General features: G+C 46.8%; 1 protein-coding gene across 2 annotated transcripts in view; it reads left to right on the forward strand.

Annotated features, from left to right (window-relative positions):
• The window catches only part of LOC134927169 (uncharacterized), a 352100-nt gene that overhangs the window by 248971 nt on the left and 77501 nt on the right, over window positions 1-25628 (forward strand). For both annotated transcript variants that reach the window (XM_063921268.1, XM_063921269.1), the window contains 3 exons: window positions 142-192; window positions 3517-3564; window positions 20660-20731. In XM_063921268.1, coding sequence (XP_063777338.1) covers window positions 142-192; window positions 3517-3564; window positions 20660-20731 — 171 coding nt within the window. The remainder of the gene's footprint in view (window positions 1-141; window positions 193-3516; window positions 3565-20659; window positions 20732-25628) is intronic.

The raw sequence follows: 25628 nt of genomic DNA on the forward strand, positions 1-25628 counted from the left end.
CACGTTACCTTCTGATATAGTTTTCACCTGGGGTACCGTCATATCCATGTAAATAAGTTATAAAGCATTTGGAAGCGATTTCCATTCAGCTCAGGCACAACAGCAATAATAAACTTTTTTTAATTTATTTTTTTATTTTAGTTTTCCCAGAAACTACAGTCAAGAAAAGTGAGATGATGTTGGATTCAAAATGTAAGTTCTATTCCCTGAGGGCCATTATTGCGGCATTGACGCTATCCTATCAAAGATGAACGCAGATCCAAGGCTTTGGTTTGCTGGGTGCGGCAGCTGCATTTGATAATTTATTAATAAGATTAGTCATGTCTAGTATACTTATTTGCCTTCTAGAACCAGCAGCAGAAGGAATGGCTCTTCAGCAGTAAGAACAGCATAATCTCAGCATAGTTACCCTCCAGTTTAGTACCCACAGCCAGGCTTGGACTGGCCCACAGGGGTACAGGGGAAACCACCTGGGGGCCCCACTGCCTGGGGGCCCACCTCCTGCTATTGTGCACTTGAATTATACATTATATATATGTTACCTTATACTGGACTATGGTGTATTTTCTACAGTGCATTGCTGTTATTACTCTGTTATTAATCTGGTACATTATCATGCATGCAGCAGCTGAATTTACTGTGTATATTTACGAAGGGGCCCAGACATTACACTCTCTAATGGTTAGTCAAACCAATGAGGTGGCAGACCCCACCCCCTCTGCAGACTGGCCACACCCCTAAACATGGCCCCCTACCACTCCAATCCCCCGGTGGGCCCTACATACCCCAGTCCGACACTGCCCACAGCTGGCCACTTAACCCTTTCAAGTGCGACTTTACCCACTGTAACCCTGCCACAAAGAAGTAACTCGCCTATATAGTATTTTAGATGGGACCAGCATTAAGTCTATAGTGTATTTGGACCCTCAGTATAGTACAGACTGAACTGCTCATCAGAGTAGTCAGGGGGATTGAGAGAATATGGGCTACATTTCCTAAGTGTTGGTTTTGGTTCTCCGGCGAATATATGGTTTTCTGGTGGGTTTGCAACCCGTTGATTTAACGAGGACAAAATCGCCAAGAAACCACAGTTTAGAACAGTGATGGCTAACCTTGACACTCCAGCTGTTGTTGAACTACATATCCCAGCATGCCCTGCATCAGTTTTAGCAAGCTGTGTAGTTCAACAACAGCTGGAGTGTCAAGGTTAGCCATCATTGGTTTAGAGTAAGACTAAGGGACTAATTCAGACCAGATCTCTCCTCTGCGATTTTGCAGAGGTCTACGATCAGATAGCTGCCGCCCACAGACAGTGAAAACCTGCCCCGTGCAAGTGTGTGAATGCATGTGTACGCCGTGCAAAAACTTCACCATACAGCGGACACCTGCAAATCCATTTGCAACTCACTCACCATCGAATGAATTTCCAATCTGTGCGCAGCCCTGGACTTACTCCTACAGTGCGATACAAACAGGCTGATCATGCCGGAGCTGACGTCACACACCCTCCATGAAAACGCTTGGGAACGCCTGCGTTTTTCTTGACACTCCCAGAAAATGGCCAGTTACCACCCCCAAACGTCCGCTTCCTGTCAATCAGCCTGCATTAGCCTAGCGATAAAAAAAAAACCGCAGGATTTTTTTATGCAGTTTGGCCATGCGCCTGCGCATTACAATCCATACGCGTGTGCAGTCGTTCAATAATTGGCCACTGTGAGATTTCGCACAACAGTGATCAAGGGGTATATTCAATAAGGGTCGAAAGCTGCCATCTGTCGAAAAGACGGCAGTTTTCAACTTCTTAAGGTTGAATCGTGATTCGACCTGTTCAATCCCTGCTGTTTTTATTCGACAAGTCGGGCAATTCGACTTGTCGAATAGTACGTGAATCAGCGGTATAGCTGCCGATTCACGTACTTTTGAGGGAAACGGGGCCAAATTCGACAGGATTTGGCACCGTTTCCGACCATCGCAGTCCGACATAAAAAAATGTAGGACTAAGACGAGGGACCTTAGTGGAGGAGAGTCGCCGTGGGCAGCCAGACGGGGAGAGCCGCGGGCAGCCAGACGGGGGGAGAGCAGTGCTGGAGACGGGGGGGAGCAGCGTAGGAGACGGGGGAGCCGCGGGCAGACGGGGAGAGCAGTGTTGGAGGATGTCACAGCTGCCGCTCACAGCTGTAGCGCTGCTCTCCCCAGTCTGCCCGCGGCTCCCCCGTCTCAGCTCCTGCATCTCAATTCGACTTTTTTAAAACTCGAATTGAGATGCCCATTGAATAGCCCAAGTCAGATCCATTCCAAAAAATGAATGTCGGAATGGATCCGACTTCAATTGAATATACCCCCTGGTCTAAATTAGGCCCTAAATATCAATGCACCATTGACATTACAGACCATGCAAAGAATAGAATGGATAATCCAAATTTATCAAGCAGCAGGTTTTAAAACCGCAGGCAAACCCTCCCAAGAAAATTATTTGATTTTCACAGGCAAGATTGATTGACAGGAACATTTGAAAATTGGATCTTGAGACTCCTTGCGCAAGCCAGGGGCCCTAAAACCGCCATCAATCTGCGGTGGTTCTAAACCAGGTTCTAAACAGCAACAAACCCACTGCTTAGTGAATATAGGCCCTCATTCCGAGTTGTTCGCTCGGTAAAAATCTTCGCATCGCAGCGATTTTCCGCTTAATGCGCATGCGCAATGTTCGCACTGCGACTGCGCCAAGTAAATTTGCTATGCACTTAGTAATTTTACTCACGGCTTTTTCATCGTTCTGGCGATCGTAATGTGATTGACAGGAAATGGGTGTTACTGGGCGGAAACAGGCCGTTTTATGGGCGTGTGGGAAAAAACGCTACCGTTTCCGGAAAAAACGCAGGAGTGGCCGGAGAAACGGAGGAGTGTCTGGGCGAACGCTGGGTGTGTTTGTGACGTCAAACCAGGAACGACAAGCAGTGAAATGATCGCAGATGCCGAGTAAGTCTGGAGCTACTCAGAAACTGCTACGAGGTGTGTAATCGCAATATTGCGAATACATCGTTCGCAATTTTAAGATGCTAAGATTCACTCCCAGTAGGCGGCGGCTTAGCATGAGCAAATCTGCTAAAATCCGCTTGCGAGCGAACAACTCGGAATGACCTCCATAGTGTACCTTTGCATGGCTGATAGGCATGTTCTAAATTCAGCCTGCGTAGCTCCTGAACTGCCTCCAACTACAAAACAGCTGTCTGTATAATGTTACTCCATGTTATCTCCAAGGCTGTGACTCGTGCTTGTCCGTAAGGGCATATTTTCGGATAAATGCAGGAGAATATATTTATAAATGACTTTTCCCCATCTGCAATTACAGTTGTAGTCACAGAGAATACCAGATGTAGGTGTAAGTGATAGGAGGCGGAATTATAATCTTTCTGTGTAGTATGACAGGTCATATTTATGTGTGATTAAATTGCATGCGTAATATTCCTATATTGCATGGCGCATAATGACTATTTCCCGTATCCTATATATTTTCAGCACAGCAAAATAGAAGTGTGGATACACCTTATGTTGCAACAGAAGAAGGTATGTCTTTACTCTTTTCTGTATTGGTTAATCAAATCTTACAAATAGTTTCAGTAAGATCTACTGGCATCACGGAGACACTTGGTGCCTCATACCTCAATGATGGCTCAGCAACCAAATGCTACTGTTGTGAAACGAGGTTTGTTTAGTTTGAAAAAAAGATGCTTTAGTGGCCAGTATGAAAATTTGTTCAATTAATTTGTGATACCAAAGACTATTCAATGGAAAAGAGGTCAACAGGTGGAAGAAGACTGTTTCACAATCAGCATAGGGAAGGGTTCTTTACTGTAAGAGCAGATACACTGTGAAATTACTTAACACTTGAGGACACTAACAGTTTTATTTGTCATTCATACATAAAATGGCAAATGTAAATATAATTACACTACTCAACAGCCATTTTGCATCTGAAATGATATATGGCAATTTTCATGTGATTTTGCACGTAGGATCCAAACATACCATCAGAAATTTTATATCATGTACGGTTTTTGAGATATTTAGAAAAATGTAAATCAGAAAATTTTAAGTATTTAATCACAGTAAGTGCTCGGCAAGACTCCCTTCTGGGTGCGTTATGGGGTACACATCTTGCCCAGATTCCTCATCCTCCACGTCATCAGAACATTTCGTGAAAACTCTGGATAAAGATGAAGGAAAAGTTTATGAAGTTAAGCGAAGCAAAGCTAAAAGCAGCCGTATTTTTGGCCCCCAAACTAGGAAACTGCTTACGGATTAAATATTTAATACTAAACTGACGACACTTGAGTTGGCTGCTTGGTCCTCCTCCAAGGCTGCTGTGCGTGGATTCTTAGGGAACAGAAGAGAGGCCACCTACATGCCCTTCGTGAATGAACTATTGGACAACTACAAGAATATGGGCTGTAGACAGGAGTGTAACGAGGGTAGCTCCAGTGGAACACGAGCTCCGGGTGCTGGAAAAGATAAAGGGTGACGTCTGCTATACCATGGGCCGCTGTACAGACAGCCATAGAACAGGAGGAGGAGAAGTAGAGAGGCGGACACTGATTCTGATTTAGAGACTGGGTAGGGTACAATGCAGACCAGAGGCGATGGCAGGAGACACTGACAGCCAGCACATGCAGGAGCTCTGCCATCCTCATTATATGTCTCACTGTCTGCTTGTAGCTATGTAGAAGGGTTATTTCTGTCCTGCAATACCACTCTCTGCCCCAGCTGCTGCAGCACCTCTCTATATCCAGATGCTGCAGGACCTCTTTCTGCCCCAACTGCTGCAGCACCTCTTTCTGCCTCACCTGCTGCAGCACCTCTTTCTGCCCCAACTGCTGCAGCACCTCTTTCTGCCTCGCCTGCTGCAGCACCTCTTTCTGCCCCAACTGCTGCAGCACCCCACTCTACCCGCCTGCTACAGCACCTCTCTCTGCCCCAGCTGCTGCTGCAGCACTTCTCTCTCTTGGCATAATGTGTATTTGCATCTCTACGGTGGTGTAATGTATATAAGTGGCTCTACTGTGATGTTACGTGTATAAGCGGCTCTACAGTAGTGTAACATGTATAAGGGACTCTACTGTGTGTCATAAAATGTATAAGGGGGGTCATTCCGAGTTGTTCGCTCGGTAAAAATCTTCGCATTGCAGCGATTTTCCGCTTAATGCGCATGCGCAATGTCCGCACTGCGACTGCGCCAAGTAAATTTGCTATGCAGTTAGGAATTTTACTCACGGCATTTTCATCGTTCTGGCGATCGTAATGTGATTGACAGGAAATGGGTGTTACTGGGCGGAAACAGGCCGTTTTATGGGCGTGTGGGAAAAAACGCTACCGTTTCCGGAAAAAACGCAGGAGTGGCCGGAGAAACGGGGGAGTGTCTGGGCGAACGCTGGGTGTGTTTGTGACGTCAAACCAGGAACGACAAGCACTGAACTGATCGCAGATGCCGAGTAAGTCTGGAGCTACTCAGAAACTGCTACGAGGTGTGTAATCGCAATATTGCGAATACTTCGTTCGCAATTTTAAGATGCTAAGATTCACTCCCAGTAGGCGGCGGCTTAGCATGAGCAAATCTGCTAAAATCCGCTTGCGAGCGAACAACTCGGAATGACCCCCAAGGGGTATTACCGTGTAGTGTAATGTAACGGACACTACTAAGTGGTGTAATGTGAATAATGGACTATACTGTGTGATGTAATAGGTACTATTATGTGGCCAAGCCCCTTCCCCATGAAGCCACGCCCCCATATTTTGGTGCGCGACTTCAATGTGCACTGTCCCTACATTAAACATAAGGGCACCCAAAGGAAACTTCCACCCTTACCTCCACAAGGTCAATTTAGGATTTTTAATATATTTTCTTTTCAAATATAACATGCCACCACATGTTGGTCAGGCCCCCAATTCAGTACAGGGGAGGGGGCGCAAAAACATACCATTGCTCCGGGCACCACGGCACCTAGCTACAGCTCTGGCTGTAGAATGTCACTTAGAATTCACTACTGGGTAGTGTAAGTGATGAACAGGGGGGACGATTTCACCAATACATTCTGACAATGGAGCATCACTACTAAGGAACGCTGGGACCCGCAAACGATGGGGAGCTACTGCTGGTTCCTTTTCAGAGGGACCAATGAGACACTGTACAAATGTTTCTGCAGTTTTATTAGTATTTTATAAATTAACACAATGAGAATATTTAAATTCTATAGAGATTAATTGAAACTTCCAACGATCTTACTTGTTTTCAGATATAGCTATTACCGCTTTTGTTTTTGGTGTGTGTCTAACAGATGTGACATTAAAATCAGAGTTTTCCACTGAATTCTGCATCCCTAAATCAGGCAAAAACACATATTTTCAATGGGATGTAGTTAGTATCCCGGTGGTCGGAATCCCGGCGGTCAGCATACCGACGCCGGGATCCTGAACGCCAGAATGCCGGCAGGGGGCCGAGGGCTATTCCCACCCGTGGGTGTCCACGACGGTATCCGTTCACATGGTCGACCATGTTATGGTCGACAGTCATTAGGTCGACCACTATTGGTCGACATTGACATGGTCGACATGGACGACACATGAAAATGGTCGACACATGAAAAGGTCGACATGAGTTTTTTAACTTTTTTTTCTTTTGGGGAACTTTTCCATACTTTACGATCCACATGGACTACGATTGGAACGGTAAAGTGTGCCGAGCGAAGCGGTAGCGGAGCGAAGGCACCATGCCCGAAGCATGGCGAGCAAAGCGATCCATGCGAGGGGACGCGGTGCACTAATTGGGGTTCCCAGTCACTTTACGCAAAAAACGACACAAAAAAGGTAAAAAAACTCATGTCGACCTTTTCATATGTCGGCCTTTCATGTGTCGACCATTTTCATGTGTCAACCATGTGTCCATGTCGACCATGTCAATGTCGACCAATAGTGGTCGACCTAATGACTGTCGACCATAACATGGTCGACCATTCATACCGGAACCGTCCACGACACCCATAGAGTGGGAATAGAACCTGTGGCAAGTGCAGCGAGCTACGGAGCCTGCGGCGTGGTGAGCGCAGCGAGCCCACAAGGGGCTTCGTTGCATTCTCCCACCTGCCGGTATGCCGGAATCGCGGCCACCGGTCAAGCATACTCAGCGCATTTTCAACATGCAGAGAATTTTAAAAAATTTGTTGAGTAGTGTAATTAGAGATTAGATTACTGGGGCAACTGGAAGTGTAAAGCACTACAGAATATTTGCCTAAAGAAATGTTAATGAAAATAATACTTCAAACTGTCAAATTCAGAAAAGTGAATTCAGCATAGGGAAGGGTTCTTTACTGTAAGAGGAGATACATTTTGTTATTACTTAACACTTGAGGACACTAACAGAGTTTTATTGTCAGTCATTCACACATAACATGGCTAGATCAGGAAATGACAGTATTACTGAGAAGGTAAGATATGTTACGTGGTGGTATTGCGCTCAGAAAAATTACAAATGTACTTATTTCAAATCCACCATTAGTGGCTTAAGTCAATGTACTAAAAATGGATCTTGGCTTGGATAAAAAAAAATTCTCAACTGTTCTGTTCATGACTTACTGTGAGAATCATATAAAGGACTCCCTCCAATACATTTGTTATAGTGCAACACGTTAAATGTCACTGACTGACCTTAGGATCCCACTGTGTTCTGCTGCCACCTGCTGGCCTGTGGCTGTCTTACATGTCCTCTACCCTGTTCACATTAGCTGTCTGTCTCTAAGTTGCAGTAATTCTGTCATGTGTCGTTTTTCTTTCCTTAATAACATCATTACAAGTAAGACAGTATTCTCATGAGTCAATACACTGCAAACAATTCTCTGATCACCCGTTGACAATCATGTCGACACCACAATATCAAAAGTTATGATGTTGATGTTGTTGGAATGTGGACATGGAAGATGCCGACATCTGCAGTGTCTTGACATGTCAAATGTTGGCATTCTGCAGAGATCAGAGGGTTAGGCTGCGGGAGGGGAGGGCTAGGGTTAGGCACTAGGGTGGGTTAGGCTGAAGAAGAGGAGGTTAAGGTTAGGCACGGGGGGGGGGGGGGGTAAGGGTTAGGCTGCAGGAAGAGAGGATTAGGGATAGGCTACAGGAGGGAAGGGTTAGTGTTAGGCACTAGGGTGGGTTAGGCTGTGGAGGTGAGGTTAGGGTTAGGCACGGGGGGTTGGGGTTAGGCTGAAGAAGAGGAGGTTAAGGTTAGGCACGGGGGGGGTAAGGGTTAGGCTGTGAGAGGATGGTGTTAGTGTTAGGTACTAGGGGGAGGGTTAGGCTGCAGCAGGGGAGTTTAGGGTTAGGCACGGGGGGTTAAGGGTTAGGCTACAGGAGGACATGGTTAGGGATAGGCTACAGGAGGACATGGTTAGGGATAGGCTACAGGAGGTGAGGGTTAAGGATAGGCACTATGGAGGAGGATTAGGGATAGGCTACAAGAGTTGAGGTTAGGGTTAGGCACTAGGGGGAGGTTTAGGGTTAAGCTACAGGGGGGAGGGATAGGCTTAGGATGTGGGAGGGGAGGGTTAGGGTTAGGCAGTAGGGGAGGGTTAGGGTTAGGCACTAGGGGAGGGTTAGGGTTAGGCACTAGGGGAGGGTTAGGGTTAAGCACTAGGGGAAGGTTTAGGGTTAAGCTACAGGGGGGAGGGATAGGCTTAGGATGTGGGAGGGGAGGGTTAGGGTTAGGCAATAGGGGAGGGGAGGGTTAGGCACTAGGGGAGGGTTAAGGTTAGGCTGTGGGAGGGTTAGGATTAGGCACTAGGGGAGGGTTAGGGTTAGGCACTAGGGGAGGGTTAGGGTTAGGCTGTGGGAGGGGAGGGTTAGGCACTAGGGGAGGGTTAGGGTTAGGATGTGGGAGGGGAGGGTTAGGCACTAGGGGAGGGTTAGGCTACAGGATCGGAGGGTTAGGTTGTGGGAGGGGAGGGTTAGGATTAGGCACTAGGGGAGGGTTAGGCACTAGGGGAGGGTTAGGGTTAGGCTGTGGGAAGGGAGGGTTAGGCACTAGGGGAGGGTTAGGGTTAGGCTACAGGATCGGAGGGTTAGGTTGTGGGAGGGGAGGGTTAGGATTAGGCACTAGGGGAGGGTTAGGGTTAGGCTGTGGGAGGGGAGGGTTAGGATTAGGCACAAGGGGAGGGTTAGGGTTAGGCTGTGGGAGGGGAGGGTTAGGCACTAAGGGAGGGTTAGGGTTGGGCTGTGGCAGGGGAGGGTTAGGCACTAGGGGTGCTGGGAGGGATCCCTCTCAATGGGGAAGTGCAGTTGAAGCCTACAGGCTTCTATAGGACAACGCCATCTAAACATGGCATTGTCCACCACATCCAAGCTCCAGAATCTGTCACATTCCGGGGCTTGGTGCATATGCGGTACGCGACCAAACTTCTGGAAGCTGCATTTTCGGAGGTTCATCCGCAGGTTTCTGCTTGCTGCATCTCGCTCCAGGAGTTTACAGATGTTCAGCAAACCATGTGTATGTAAGTGGATTGAGTGAAAGCTGTATTACAATTGTTTGCCTGAGATTGTCACACAGCGGGTACTCACCGCCGCGGGTCCCGGGAGTCGTCCCCTGCCGGCGTGGCTAGCAGTGGTGCTCGGTGGCCACATGGTCAGCGGCAAGAGTGACGGCTTCCTGGAGACTGGAGGGAGGACCTAGTGGCCCGCAGCCTCCCTGCGTGTCTGCAGTATGGGGGCGGCCCAATGAGCGCAATGGGTGAGTGTCAGCCAATCCTGTTTTTCTGCTGCCTATAAATAGGCTGGGATGTTTGCATTCTGTGCCAGTGCTTTGTTGTGGTTATTCTGTACCCTAGCTCTGTGCTATCGCAGATTACCCTGTGCGTCTCTAGGTAATTTGGTCCCATCTTGCTCTCCGAGTTGTCAGACGGCTCTCGCTGCACTACGCCCGCCAGCTCCCCAGTGCACGCTCACGGTCGAACACTCTCCCGCCGGTGTCTTCGAGTTCTCCAGGATTCCCGTGGTGGTTCGTCAGCCTCAGTCTGTCGGTCACAACTCCACATCATCCAGTGGACGATCCTCGCAGCTCCTCAGTTACGTCTTCGCTTCACCTAGCTAACCCGTCTTCACAGCTCTTCATTCCCGTTTTCACATCATCCTGCAACCAGTCTTTACAGTTCTCCTTCCATGTCTTCGTATTATCCAACAACCAATATTTGCAGTTCCTTAAGCTATGTCTTCGCATCATACAGCAACTTAACTTCACAGTTCTTCAGCCACGTCTTCGTATCATCTAAAGCAAACTCTTCACAGTTCTTCAGTCTCGACTTCGTATCATTCACTGGACATTCTTACAGTTTTTCACTCACGTTATCATGACATCCAGAAACCTATTCTTCGCAGTTCATCTCACGCCCCGCGTCACCCTGCAAACCTCGTCATAGTTCCACAGTCACGCCCCTTCTTCAAACCATCTCTCTCTGCAAGCACCAGCCTCCTTCCTTCAGGAGTTCAGAGACTTCATTCTCTACAGTTTATCAGTCCCGAGCCAGTTTGACTTCCTACCGCTTTATTCTGTTTGTTGCCGTTAATAAATATATGAAAAGGATTTTCCTGCACTCCGGAGCATCTGCTCCTTCGGTTGGTCTGAGTCCAACGGATTCACAAAAACAGCCTGCCCTGACAGAGATAATATGAAATCTCCCAAAGAATGCCATGAAGTTCCCCCCTCCCCACTAACCCCCATAGCACACGACACAATTCGTTTTATTTTGTCTCCATTTATTGTCCCAAATCAATTCCCGAGCCGCTGCTCACTTATTGTTTATTCATATAGTATTTTGTTAGTTCAAGGGATCAACTCAGTTGCAAAACAGACTTGCACAAAAACGTAAAAAAAAACTTTTCAAGAGATCCTTTGAAATGACTTTCTGCATTGGAACGAGATATAAAAGATTTGAAAAGAATTCAACAGAAGCAGAACCATTGTTCCAGCACTGCCGATATGTCTTTGAAGGGACGCTTGGAGGACGGAAGCACACTTTATTAGGCTAGAAAGCCGTACAAATAAATAGAACGCTTTGTATCGTAAAGTAACTACAAGTTCAAGCTTTTTCTTTTTTAAGATATATCAGTTTAGGCAACACAACAATGCAGAGGTTTGTTACTCGTCCCCAACATGCGTCTTATATAAATGATGACAGCTAGCTATTAAAGCTGTATAGTTCTTATTTTATATCATTATATCTAGTCAAAGACAAATCTTCACAGCGTGGGTAAATGACGACCATGGAGGCAATTATTTTAGGCTCCTGGAAAGTGTTTCCGTAATGGCTATGTCCTTTTATTCTAATACAAAGCTCTTGGGAGACGACATCACGGATACGTTTTCCAGAGCAGAAAATAATCCCACTTAGTGACAGTCTCTCCCACAGGCGCGCTACACTCAGCCATTGTATATTGAGCACTGTACAGAGACTGGATGGAAAAGAATCCTCAACACAATTGTTGCAATTTGTGGGTGAGACAGAACGTGTTGTTCTTACATTAGCGTCTCACCTGAATGTTCAGGTGTTTATTATACATACTTGTAAGAGGTCAACTCTCCTGTATCCTGCCGGTGGATTCACTAATCCTCTCTGCCAGAATAACAATGGCAGGAGGGGCGGGGGCCCAGAAACCTCCACTGGGGGCCACACACATAGCTACCAGAGTGGCTGCTTGGGGGCACTGTGGTGTCTATGGTTTTAAGCTTCTCTGTGACATATAGTGGTAGCACTACAGTGTGTTTAACACATATAGATGGAGCCCTGCTCATCTATCCCTTTAATTGATTAACTAAGCCAGTGCTGTCGGACTTAATCCCCTGCTGTAATGACTTGAGAACTAATTCAGAGTTGATCGCAGCAGCAAATTTGTTAGCAGTTGGGCCAAGCCATGTGCACCTTGGGGGGTGGGTGGGGGGGAATATAACATTTGCAGAGTTAGATTTGGGTGGGTTATTTTGTTTCTGTGCAGGGTAAATACTGGCTGCTTTATTTTTACACTGCAATTTAGATTTCAGTTTGAACACACCCCACCCAAATCTAACTCTCTCTACACATGTTACATCTGCCCTCCCTGTAGTGCACATGGGGGGTAATTCCAAGTTGATCGCAGCAGGAAATTTTTTAGCAGTTGGGCAAAACCATGTGCACTGCAGGGGAGGTAGATGTAATATGTGCAGAGAGAGTTAGATTTGGGTGTGGTGAGTTTAATCTGCAATCTAAATTGCAGTGTAAAAATAAAGCAGCCAGTATTTACCCTGCACAGAAACAAAATAACCCACCAAAATCTTACTCTCTCTGCACATGTTATATCTGCCTCCCCTGCAGTGCACATGGTTTTGCCCAACTGCTAAAAAATTTCCTGCTGCGATCAACTTGGAATTACCCCCTTGGGGCCTAATTCTGAGTTGATCGCAGCAGCAAATATTTTAGCAGTTGGGCAAAACCATGTGCACTGCAGGGGAGGCAGATGTAACATGTGCAGAGATAGATAGATTTGGGTGTGGTGTGTTCAATCTGCAATCTAAATCGCAGTGTAAAAATAAAGCAGACAGTATTTACCCTGCACAGAAACAAAATAACCCACCCAAATCTAACTCTCCCTGCACATGTTATATTTGCCTCCCCTGCAGTGCACATGGTTTTGCCCAACTGCTAAAAAATTTCCTGCTGCGATCAACTTGGAATTACCCCCATGGTTTTGCCCAATTGCTAACAAATTAGCTGCTGCGATCAACTCTGAATTAACCCCTTAATCCCCTTCTGTATTGTTCTCTCTATATTGTATTGCAGCTGAGAACAATAGATGAAAGGCTTATGCTAATAAGACATGGTGCACCTAGGTGCAGCAGAGGAGGATAGATGACTGAGGCTCCATCTGTATGTGATGTTGGGAGTATTTACACATTATACCAGCATATCATTATGATACTGTAATTTTATTGGCAGGGGCCCCCACAAGTTAGTTGCCTTGGGGCCCGCACATACCATAATTCGGCCCTGGTCTCCATATGCAAAACAGCGAGTTAATGAGGAATCTAAATACTAGACTAGGATTATGGTACAGTAAATAAAGTGCATATTTTTCAAGTAGCTAACAATGCCTGCCTATACATCGGAATTCTAAATAGCAGATGGAATTAACGTTTTCAGCATGTATGATTGTATATGTTTAGTAATGGAGTAGGGGAGTGCATACAACACAGGTATATAATGGAAACTTTTCTGAACCAACTTCCATTGCTAAATGTATACTACGTATACCACTGATACCCCTTTCAGACTAGCATAAAATTCCCGGGTTATTGCACATGAATGTGCCTCACCCAGGATTTTGCTTAGTCTGAAAGTCTCCTAAAGCAATATCCCAGGTCGAGCGTTCCGACATTTCATCACAGGTTGAAGCTGGAATGGACCTGGGATGGACCTGGGATCAGAGCCGGATTAAGGCCCCGGGAGGCCTGGGGTACTAAAGAGCAGGGGGCCCCCATGGACTAAAAAACTAAAATAAATAAATAAATAAATATATATATATATATATATATATATATATTTTTTTTTTATTTTTTTTTGTTTTTGTTTTGTTTTTTTGTTTTTTGTAGCTGTGAGTCCAGGCTGTGTGTATGTGTGTGCAGGTTATATGCCTGTTCCCCCAATACACCCTGCTGGGACTGATAGTTCCACAACTATATGATACAGTTTGCTTACCACTGCCTATGGCAAGTTGCAGGCACGATAGTTCATGATACCTGCTGCTGGTACCTGCAGAGCTGGCCGATGAGGGTCCCTGCAGAACTGCACATAATTGGTTTAAATCCGAGGAGCCTATTTATCAATATTGGCTGAAAAGTTTTCTCTCACCTGTTCATCACAGCGATAGCAAATCTATTACATATGTATATGTATATATATATATATATATATATATAGCTAAGAATCCCTCCTCCTTCAGTACAGCGTGCGGCGCGCCAATGACTGAGCCGCAGGCTTGCTGAGCCGGACAGCAATTGGACAGCTGAGCCGTCGCTCAGCTGCCCTGACTACACCTGTTAGAGCACTCTTCTTAGAGCTGTAGTCAGCGCAGCTGAGCGACGGCTCAGTTGTCCAATTGCTGTCCGGCTCAGCAAGCATGCGGCTCCATCATTGGTGCGCCGCACGCTGAACTGAAGGAGGAGGAGGGACAGGGTAGCGGGGCCGGGGAGCCGAAGAAAGATCCGATCTGTGGTGTGGCAGGGGGCCCTTTTGGAAAGGGGGGCCTGGGGTCAGTATCCCCGGGACCCCCCATTAATCCGGCTCTGCCTGGGATGCGTGCAGTGTGAACGGGTAAGCAGAGGCAAGGCGACCCGGCACCCGTTCTCTGCATAGGAGGAGGCGGCGCTTGAAGATGATCAAGCGCAGCCTCCTGTAGCGCCAGCGGTGACGTCACCAACCCGGCAATATGCCGGGTCGGGGCGCAAGTCTGAAAGGGGTCTCAAGCTAGGTTGCACCCGGGAAGCACCTGTGTACACATTCCCGGGTGCGACCCGGATATGTAAGCCTGAAAGGGGCATAACTGACATACAAGTATACTTATCCCAATATTGATATTCTTAGTGAATGGATAGGCTTCATTCTCAGTGACGTCACTGGTTCCTAGTGACTGGATAGGCTTCATTCTCAGTGATGTCACTGGTTCCTAGTGACTGGATAGGCTTCATTCTCAGTGACGTCACTGGTTCCTAGTGACTGGATAGGCTTCATTCTCAGTGATGTCACTGGTTCCTAGTGACTGGATAGGCTGCAATCTCAGTGATGCCACTGGTGGCTAGTGAATGGATAGGCTGCATTCTCAGGGATGCCACTGGTGGCTAGTGAATGGATAGGCTGCATTCTCAGGGATGCCACTGGTGGCTAGTGAATGGATAGGCTGCATTCTCAGTGATGCCACTGGTTTTCAGTGAATGGATAGGCTGCATCCTCAGTGATGTCACTGGTTTTCAGTGAATGGATAGGCTGCATCCTCAGTGATGTCACTGGTTTTCAGTGAATGGATAGGCTGCATCCTCAGTGATGTCACTGGTTTTCAGTGAATGGATAGGCTGCATCCTCAGTGATGTCACTGGTTTTCAGTGAATGGATAGGCTGCATCCTCAGTGATGTCACTGGTTTTCAGTGAATGGATAGGCTGCATCCTCAGTGATGTCACTGGTTTTCAGTGAATAGTTATGTACTAAACTGTTTAATTTATTCAGCTAATATAATACTATTTACAATGTCATTTCTGTCGCCTAAAGAACATATAAATGATGGATTTTCCTGCTTCAGAATGATTACAATAATTATACAGTATAATTAATCATATATTATATGATTCCATTTAATTGGTTTGTGTGAATATATTTTCTTATTAACAGAATTGTTATGCTATTTTCATTCCAAATCAGCGCTTAGTTTTCCTTATCCTCAAGCTGTTACGCCTTGGAAATATCTACATTTTGATTAATTGAAGGGATCGCAGGCAATGCGAGAAGTGCAGATGTTCTAGACTTACTGTACGCTCCCCTGAGCTGCGGAAGAATGTTTTTGTCTGTGGGACTGTGGCAGCTGTCACTCCTATTTATGTGCTGGTGGGCGATCTTCTACTAGAAAACTAAACGCAGCATTAATCCCCAGACCCCGGATGCCAAGGCCTCTATGTCTAGATTTCTCTCCCGTCTTACAAGGGTTGCCACTTGCCAATGAACAATACAAGATACACAGATATATATTACAGACAACAAATATAATACTGCAGCACCTACATGAATTGCATATTTTAAAATTGGTCAGAAACCTCATTTTGTTTGAATCTGTTGCTGAGTTATTTATAGTAAATGTTGGCGCACTAGACTTATCTACTTAGTTCTGCAAGAACTGCTGTTTTATGGGGTGTGATACACGTTGATGGCGTTCGGGATGCTGGCGGTCACATGAGTGACCCTGGCATCCCGAATATTATAATACCGGCTGTTTTGGGGTTTAACTATCCTAAATCCCCCACCCTAACCCTAACCCTCCTTTGGTGGTGGCTAGAGCTAAATCTAGGAGTTGGCGGTTACTGCTAACCACCCCACCTAGTGCCTAACCCTAACCCACCCTCCCCAGCAGGGACGCTTTAACAGAGGAGGGGCCCGTGTGCACCATTGGGTGGGCCCCCGCCTATGCGCGGCGCAGCAGTCTCCAGCAATATGTCGGAGTCTACTGCGCATGCGCAGGTCTTTGGAAACATAGTGCCCGCCATGTTACGGAGACCAATTTGGCTACTGTGCATACGCGGTTGCCATTTTGTCTGTGATCTTCGCTGTGAGAGCAGCGCCCGCGCTGAACTCCGGAAAGGTGAGTATTAGAATATGGGTGCAGTGTGAGCGGTGTGGGCCCCCCCCTAGACCCAGGGGCCCGTATGCACCGCACACTTTGCATCCATTATAGAAACGCCAATGCTCCCCAGGGCCCAAACCCTAAAACCCACCCCGATACTTACCAGCGGGATATAGACTGTTGGGGTTCCGGCATCGGTGTTACGATCGGTGTCTGGATTCTGACGTCCGTCACCTGACCACCAGCATCCCGTCCGTCAGGATGGGAAATGTATTATGTTTTATGGCTAGAGAAGAGGGACGTACACTGAGATATAAGCTGTGTCCGTCTCCTATAGCAAGGGTGGAGAACCTGCGGCCCTCCAGCTGTTGTTGTACTACACATCCCAGCATGCCCTGCAACAGTTTTAGCATGGCTAAATAGCAAAACTGTAGCAGGGCATGTTGGTATGTGTAGTTCAACAACAGCTGGAAGGCCAAAGGTTCCCAACCCCTGCCCTACAGGAAGTGTATTATTGACTGGGGTGTAGGAACCTTCTGACCATGTCTCTATCTTTTGTGTGATATTTTCATAAGATACAGTAGCGCATGCACAGAAGGTAGCGAAGTTTCTGGTACAATGCCTGATTTACTGTCACTTGCGCCATCTTTCTGAATATATCACACAGAAGATGGCGTTGCTGGCAGGTTGAATAGGGGAACATGCACTGTAGGCACACCATGATGTCCGTTCTAGGCGCAGAAAATCCATGACATGATTCTCTTACAGGGTTACCCAAGGTCATGAGCGTGGGAAAATCCTCATGTTATGATATTAATGGTATTCTGCCACATTGTTTTCATTGTTTTATTTTCGGGACTCTGTAGACTAGTAGGGGGAGATTCAAAATTGAAAAGTCAGTTGGAAGTCTGTTTTTTCCTATCTAATAGACAGGGAAACACAGACACCCAACCGACTTTTCAAACATTTGAATCTCCCCCGTAGAGTCAACTTGCAAATTATTTATTAACCCTCAGTGAATTAATAGAGGAAGATTCTTCAGTATCCCCATGAAGGAAGGAATGTAATAAGTGAGGGCTAGATGTTTTTTTTTGAATATATCTTGTTTTTACTTGTTTAAACTTGTGTAATTGTTTTGCCATCTTTCCCTTGTGTACTGGAGGTGCCAGGGTATGCTGGCTTTTGTGGTTGTCTAAGTACCATCTTGCACTGCTAGACATTTGAATCACCAGCCTATGGGGGTCATTCCGACCTGTTCGCGCTGCCGTTTTTCGCAGCGTAGCAATCAGGTCACTACTGTGCATGCGTATGCACCACAATGCGCACGCGCCTCATACGGGTACAAAGCGGATTGTTGCTGAGCGATGGATTTAACGAAGAATCCATTCGCACAGCCGATCGCAAGGAGATTGACAGGAAGAAGGCGTTTATTGGTGTCATCTGACCGTTTTCTTGGAGTGTTTGGGAAAACACAGGCGTGTCCAAGCATTTGCAGGGCGGGTGTCTGACGTAAATTCCGGGCCCGGACAGGCTGAAGTGATCGAAAGGGCTGACCTACTCAGAAATTGCATAAAATGTTTTTGCAAAGCTCGGCTATACAGACGTTCGCACACTTGCAAAGCAGAAATACACTCCCCTATAGGCGGCGACTATCTGATCGCAGCGCTGCAAAAAGTAGCTAGTGAGCAATCAACTTGGAATGACCCCCCCCCCCCCACCCCCCACCCACCCCTTCCCCCTTCAATGCTATCTGTAATCAGCAATGGACAAACTGCTGTTTTTCTACCCAATATGACTTTTACTCCAGTGGGGTAGCACATCTTCTGCAGTAATCCAGCCCGGGTGTCAACTTGGCTAGGCCTGGTTAGAATCCTGACGGGGCCCCCACACTATGTGTCTCTCCTTATGGTTGCACCAGCCTTAGTCTAGCACTGGTTGTCCTAGAAGCGGTGGGAACCCACCATCAGCATTTTCCCCTGATTATGGGGTAACCCGACCTAGGATCAGAGCCGGCCCTAGCCAATTTGATGCCCTAGGCAAAATTTTGTCTGGTGCCCCCTAGCTCCGCCGCTAGTTCTGCATCTGTACCTGTAACGCTCAGATAGTGGGGCCCACCGGGGGGGTTACCCTGTGGGCCAGTTCAACTCTGCACAATGCCACACAGTAATGACCATAATACATATAATTCCACACAGTAAAGGAACCTTACACATATGCCCCACATTAGTAATGCCCATAATACAAATAATGCCACACAGTAATGCACCTTACACATATGCCCCACATTAGTAATGCCCATAATACACATATACTGCCACAGATACTGCTACACTTGCTGGTTATACAAAAAGATCAGTATCAAACATGTAGAAACTGTCCATTCTCTTCACTATTCAGTGTGTTTGCTGGTGTCTGTTACTCCCGGCAACTGCATGCCCTTTATTTTATACTGTGGGAGCGATATGCTCTGCCCTCCAGTCTGATGTGTCCAAAAGTCACGCTCGACTGATGTTTCATATAGAAATAGCACAACGCAACTTACTGACCACGTTACAGTGCTAGATGGCAGGGGAATTTTACGGTATGGACTGACTAGGAAATAAAGTGTGGGGAGAACACTGCCCATGTTATGTCCCTGCAGACACCTGGGGTTTGCACAGGGATAAGGGACACACACAGGATGGCAGGGTCCCCCTCCCCCATGTGCACAAGCAGTATAGGTGATGTCAGGTTTCTGTGAAGCAGTCTTCCAAAATACACATGTGGTATCATAAGGATCCATCCAGTAATAACCTTATATAGTCAGTAAAAATGTCACAGGTCCAGGAATTGTATTTACTGGGCTTCTGCTGTCTGTCTGAGGTCTCACAAGTCAGGGGCATTCAAGCATGTCGGAGGAAGTTTAAGGCACAGTGTGCATTTTTTTTGACAAATGTAAACAGCAGTGTATACAAGTACTGATTGAATACATTTGGAAAGTAACAGTTAGTTTGCGGACTGTCCCTCTCAGCATGAGATGCTGCAGGGACATACTTGGATGCCCCTAGACATGCTTGAATGCCCTAGGCAAATGCCTAGCCTGCCTATAGCTAAGGCCAGCTCTGCCTAGGATGAATGCGTTAGTTACTATGTAGAATAGGTCACACACTAAGCTAATTCTGTCCAGCCCACTATCTAGATGTATTACTATTCCACTAATATGAGCCCAGATTTATCAAGCCTAAGGAGGACATGTACTAAGCGGTGATAAAAGTAGAGAAGTGAGCCAGAGGAGAAGTTGCCCATGGCAACCAATCAGCTGCTCTGTATACTTTTGTAGTGTGCAAATGATAAATGTTACATCAATGCTGATTGGTTGCCATGGGCAACTTCTCCACTGGCTCACTTCTCCACTTTTATCTCTGCTTAGTACATTTTCCAGTCCTAAATTGCACGGTGGCAAAGTACCAGCCAATCAGCTCCTAACTGCCATGTCATAGGCTGTGCTTGAGAAACAAAAGTTAGGAACTGATTGGTTGGTACTTAATCACCGTGCAATTTATGACTCTCCGAGGCTTGATAAATCTGGGCCATATCGGATGGAAAATCCAATTGGTGTTCCGATGGTCTGATCATCTAAAACAAATCTCTAGTGGATGGGCAATTTAAGCCCTACTTTCCTTATAGCGTATAGCTGAAAATAAAAGTACACAGCAGCTGTATAATCATTTGCAATGTATGTATTACTATTTTGCTGCTGTTGGTCATAAATTAGGTTTCTCTATAGCATGACTTGAGAAGGATCATGATTAAGTAATGTAATTGGCAAACATGGCAGGAAAACAAGCACACACTAACGTATTCAAGTCTTCTGGAGGCTGAAGAAACCTGAAAAAGTTGTAATCTGAATGCTGAAGAAACCTGTAAAAATTGTAATCTGGATGCTGAAGAAACCTGTAAAAGTTCTGTTTAGCATAGCATGACTTTACGCAGATTAAACAGCAAGGTCATACATAGGGAATTTGATCATTATGAGTCCCACTAATCCCCTTTCTTTGCGCACACACGGCCCTCAGACCATTGGATTCTTATTGCTGCATTACAGGGTTTGCAAATCGGATGCAAGGAAGGACATAAAGAGCACTTTCATTACCGGTGTGGATGTTAGCAGCTGGAACTGCAGAAATAAAATTATACTGACTCAATGTTTCCTTATGAAGTCTTGCATTTAAAACTATAGTTATATTTGGCAACACATGATATTAATACATATGTGGCCACTGTCTCAACTCTAGGAGAACAGATTGGTTTGCAAATTGACGTGACCGCATTCCCTTCCGCAGAAGAGATAATCACACCGGTTACAAGTAAGTATAAGATATAATATAATAATAAGTATAATATATGTCTCATTACTTCTTGCAAATAGCACTGAATCTGCAGCTTCATGGAAATGACAAAATATTGTATATTATTATTGCACAGAGAGAATTCTCAATAGATTTGTATAGAATAAAGTGATGACTTAGTACTGTTGCTTCGCTAGCGCTAAGATGTACAATATAAACAGGTTCATCATCACATTTTAGAACATAATGACAACTCAATATTAATCAATACTCAGGGAACTGAGCTTTATTCCAAACACACTGAGACAGCTAATGTTTCAGGAATCTTACAGTTTTTCCCCTCAGATGTACTAACAAGATATTAGGGGCCAAACGTAATAGAGTGAGAGTTTCAAAAAGTGAGAGATTTGGTAAGGTTTTGCAGTTTTTTTTAAAGTGGCAATCATTTACACTGTAAAACCAGGTTGATCTTGCTGTGTAAATGATTGCCACTTTAAAAAAAACCTGCAAAACCTTACCAAATCTCTCACTTTTTGAAACTCTCACTCTATTACATTTGGCCCATGGTCATCCAGCCATTTACAATGTAGTGTGACACCTCAAGAATAGGTATATATACTGTACAATATGTTATACATGGTAAAGACAGATGTTAGGAAGTGACTTTAGAAAGATGTTTTTGGATAATGTCAAATAAAGAACAATGTGAAGGGGATTATTTTAACCTCCAGTGTTCTGGTGCAGACAACGCTGCTAGGCAGAGCCGTAACTAAACCTTTTGGTGCCCTGTGCAGAGCATTGGTGCCCCCTCATTTTTTCAATAGGGACATAAGGCGCATGCCTTGCGGGGAAGGGGCATGGAAAAAAGGGGGCCTGGCCTGCACATCCTATTACTAAACATATCAAGAGGTGCTATCATGCTGAGGCTTCTAATACGGTTCTGGATGAAGAGAGATGCAGATGCACACTCCCAGCACTAAGAACACTGATAGTAAAAATAATTTAAATAAACCCTCACAATTAACATGGAGTATAATTGAAGTGGGCATGACAAGATTGATCCTAGAGAAAGCCCAAGCTATGATGTCCCTTTCCATTTTATATACGTATATATATATATATATATATACAGTGCCGTAAATAGGCATTTTAGTGCTGTGTGCAAGAAACGGCATTGGCGCCCCCCATGCATGATAGGGGCAGTGCGCGGCGTCGGTGCACAAAATATATATAGGGGCGTGGCTTCACGGGAAGGGGCGTGGCCACAAAATAATAACAATTCATACTACGGTGCACAGTAGTCTCCACTATTCAAATTACGCTGCACAGTAGCGCCACTGCACCAGGTAGAGCCCCTTTTATACATTACAGCAGAAAGTCCCCCTTTTATACATTACAGCAGACAGCGTCCCCTTTTTACACATTACGGCAGACAGCGTCCCCTTTTTACACATTACGGCAGACAGCGTCCCCTTTTTACACATTACGGCAGACAGCGTCCCCTTTTTTACACATTACGGCAGACAGCGTCCCCTTTTTTACACATTACGGCAAGAAATCGTCCCCTTTTTACACATTACGGTAGGCAGCTTCCCCTTTTTACACATTGCGGCAGACAGCGTCCCCTTTTTTACACATTACGGCAGACAGAGTCCCCTTTTTACACATTACGGCAAGAAATCGTCCCCTTTTTACACATTACGGCAGGCAGCTTCCCCTTTTTACACATTGCGGCAGACAGCGTCCCCCTTTTTACACATTACGGCAGACAACGTCCTTTTTACACATTACGGCAGACAACGTCCTCCTTTTTACACATTACAGCAGGCAGCGTCCCCTCCTTTTTACACATTACAGCAGGCAGCGTCCCCTCCTTTTTACACATTACGGTAGACAGCGCCACCATTTTTACACATTACGGCAGACACATTACATTCTCTGCCTGAAAAGCTCCATATCTGTGCTCAGTGTGCTGCAAATATCTACGTTCTCTGCCTGAAAAGCTCCATATCTGTGCTCAGTGTGCTGCAAATATCTACGTTCTCTGCCTGAAAAGCTCCATATCTGTGCTCAGTGTGCTGCAAATATCTGTGCTCAGTGTGTTGCATTGTGGGGACCACCAGTATATAATTATAGTAATACAGTACAGTAGGCCATTGCTGTATCTTGCAGCTCTGTGTCAGACTCAGTTCTAGACAGTATCCTGATCATCAGTGCTCAATATCTGTTGCATTGTTGTGTGACCAGTATATACTATATATATATATATATATATATATATATATATATATATAGTAGTAAAGTGCAGCATTTTGGTGACCACCAGTATAGTAGTACAGTACAGTAGGCCATTGCTGTATCTTGCAGCTCCATGTCACTTCAAGTATCTATATCTGTGCTGCATTATTTGTGAGCAGTATAGTAGTACAGTGCAGCATTTTGGGGACCACCAGTATATATATAGTAGTACAGTACAGTAGGCCATTGCTATATCTTGCAGCTCCGTGTCACTTCAAGTATCCACATCTGTGCTGCATTGTTTGTGAGCAGTATAGTAGTACAGTGCAGCATTTTGAGGACCTCCAGTATATAAATAGTAGTACAGTAAAGTAGTCCATTGCTGTATCTTGCAGCTCCATGTCACTTCAAGTATCCATATCTGTGCTGCATTATTTGTGAGCAGTATAGTAGTACAGTGCAGCATTTTGGGGACCACCAGTATATATATAGTAGTACAGTACAGTAGGCCATTGCTATATCTTGCAGCTCCGTGTCACTTCAAGTATCCATATCTGTGCTGCTTTGTTTGTGAGCAGTATAGTAGTACAGTGCAGCATTTTGAGGACCACCAGTATATAAATAGTAGAACAGTACAGTAGTCCATTGCTGCAGAGGCGTCACTAGGGTTTGTGTCACCCGGTGTGGTAACTCATGGTGTCACCCCCCTCGGACCTCCTCCCGTAGCACACCACACGGTTTCTTATCAGTGTATGTGTGTGTATAATATATATATATATACTAGGTGCTTCATCGCGCCCTACGGGCGCTCTTCACACCGTCGCAAGGGGCTATGCCCCCTTAACCCTTGCATGCCTTTCTGGGGTTCAATATTTGTATTATATGGAGTATTACCTGCATTCCTTTGTTAGTTGTTAAATATTGAACGATGAAAGAGCGTGCTATGGTGAAGGAGGCGCAGCCCTTTGCGACGGTTTGAACAGCGACTGCAGGGCACGATGTACAGTATGTAGCGGGTGCAGGGGGACTGCGGATGGGGGAGGGTGTCTGTAGATGCTGCGGGTGGAGGGGGGAGCGGATGCGTGGGAGGGGGCCCGGATGGGGAAGGGTCAGGAAGTGCTGCGGGTGGGGGAGGGGCAGAGGAGTGGGGGCTGCAGATGGGGGAGGGGTCCGGAGGCACTGCAGGTGGGGGAGGGGCAGGGGTGCCACGGGTGGGGGAGGGGCAGGTGCGGGGATGTTGCGGGTGAAGGGTTCCGGAGGTGGGATGGGAAGGGGCGGTGGTGCCAGGGGTGGGGTAGGGGGTCCAGAGGCACTGCAGGTGGGGGAGGGGCAGGTGCGGGTGGTGCGGCGGATGGGGAAGGGTGTCTGGAGGCGCTGCAGGTGGCGGAGGAGCAGGTGCAGGGGTGCTGTGGGTGGGGGAGGGGTGGGTGAGGGGGGGACCGCGGATGGAGGAGGGTGTCTGCAGATGCTGTGGGTGGAGGGGGGGCAGGTGTGGGGGGAGACATATAGGGAGGTGGATGGTGGAGGGGGTTTGGAGGAGCTGTGGGTGGTGGAGGGGCGGGGGAGTGGGAGCCGCGGGTGGTGTAGGGGTGTGTGGAGGCACAGCGTGTGGGGGAGGGGTGGAGTGCCGCATGTGGTGGAGGGGAAGGTGCGGAGGTGTGGTGCATTGGAGGCACTGCAGGTACTGTACCTGCCAAAAAGGTAGTTGGAGGGTATGCAGTAACAGGGCAAGGACAGGGGTAACGGGGCCAGGACGGGCGACGGAGCCAGGACAGAAATGACAGGGACAGGATAGGGGGTGACAGGGCCAGGGTAGGGGCAGCAGGACCAGGATAGGGTTGACAGGGCAAGGATAAGGGTGACAGGGCCAGGATAAGAGTGACAGGGCAAGGCCAGGGGTGGCAGGGCAAGGTCAGGGGTGACAGGGATATGACAGAACACAGGGCACGGGAGAGATTGGTATTAGGGACAAAACAGTGGTGACAGACAGATGTCCCAGCTCTGAAGCTCCCCTGTCCTGCCAGCAACAGCATTGTGCTACAGTCAGCACACACTGCTGCGTGTTGGCAGGTCTGTGGTGTTGCAGGGAGGCAGCAGCCTCCCTGTTTTCTTCTGTCTGTGCGGGTGTGTAGGGGGGAGCGACCACCCCCTCTGGATTTACCCATACTTACCTACTCTGCCGGAAGCTGCGGGAGGCTCCCGTTTTTTGGGGTAGCACCACGCACCCCCGGAAGAGTGGGCAGGTCTCCTGCATCCTGCTCGCACCCTAGTGATGCGAGCAGGATGGAGAGATAACCTCCCGTCTGGTGGAGAAGGGGTTAAAATGACGCAAATCGGGCTTAGTGATGTCACAGTCTGGCCCCGCCCCCCGAAGACACCTGCAGCGTCTCCTCTCCGGGCTTCTCCCGGAGAGGAGAAATACAATGTAGGTTTGTATGGATTTATCCCTAGCTGAGGTGCCAAAATCCCATTAAAAAAAAAAATCCCAGAATTTGCATAAGGGGGCGTGGCCACGCGACCGCGATTAGGCCACGACCCCAAACCCACAGCAGGCACAGCAATGAGATAGGGCCCCCCTGTCTCAAGTGCCCTGGCCCCCCCGGACTCATAATCCGCCCCTGGGGGCATGCCAGCAGCTCACAGAGCGCTGGGCATGCCCCCTCACTGACGAAAACGG

This window comes from Pseudophryne corroboree, chromosome 5 (genome assembly GCF_028390025.1).
Source record: "Pseudophryne corroboree isolate aPseCor3 chromosome 5, aPseCor3.hap2, whole genome shotgun sequence".
NCBI classification, from domain to species: domain Eukaryota; kingdom Metazoa; phylum Chordata; class Amphibia; order Anura; family Myobatrachidae; genus Pseudophryne; species Pseudophryne corroboree.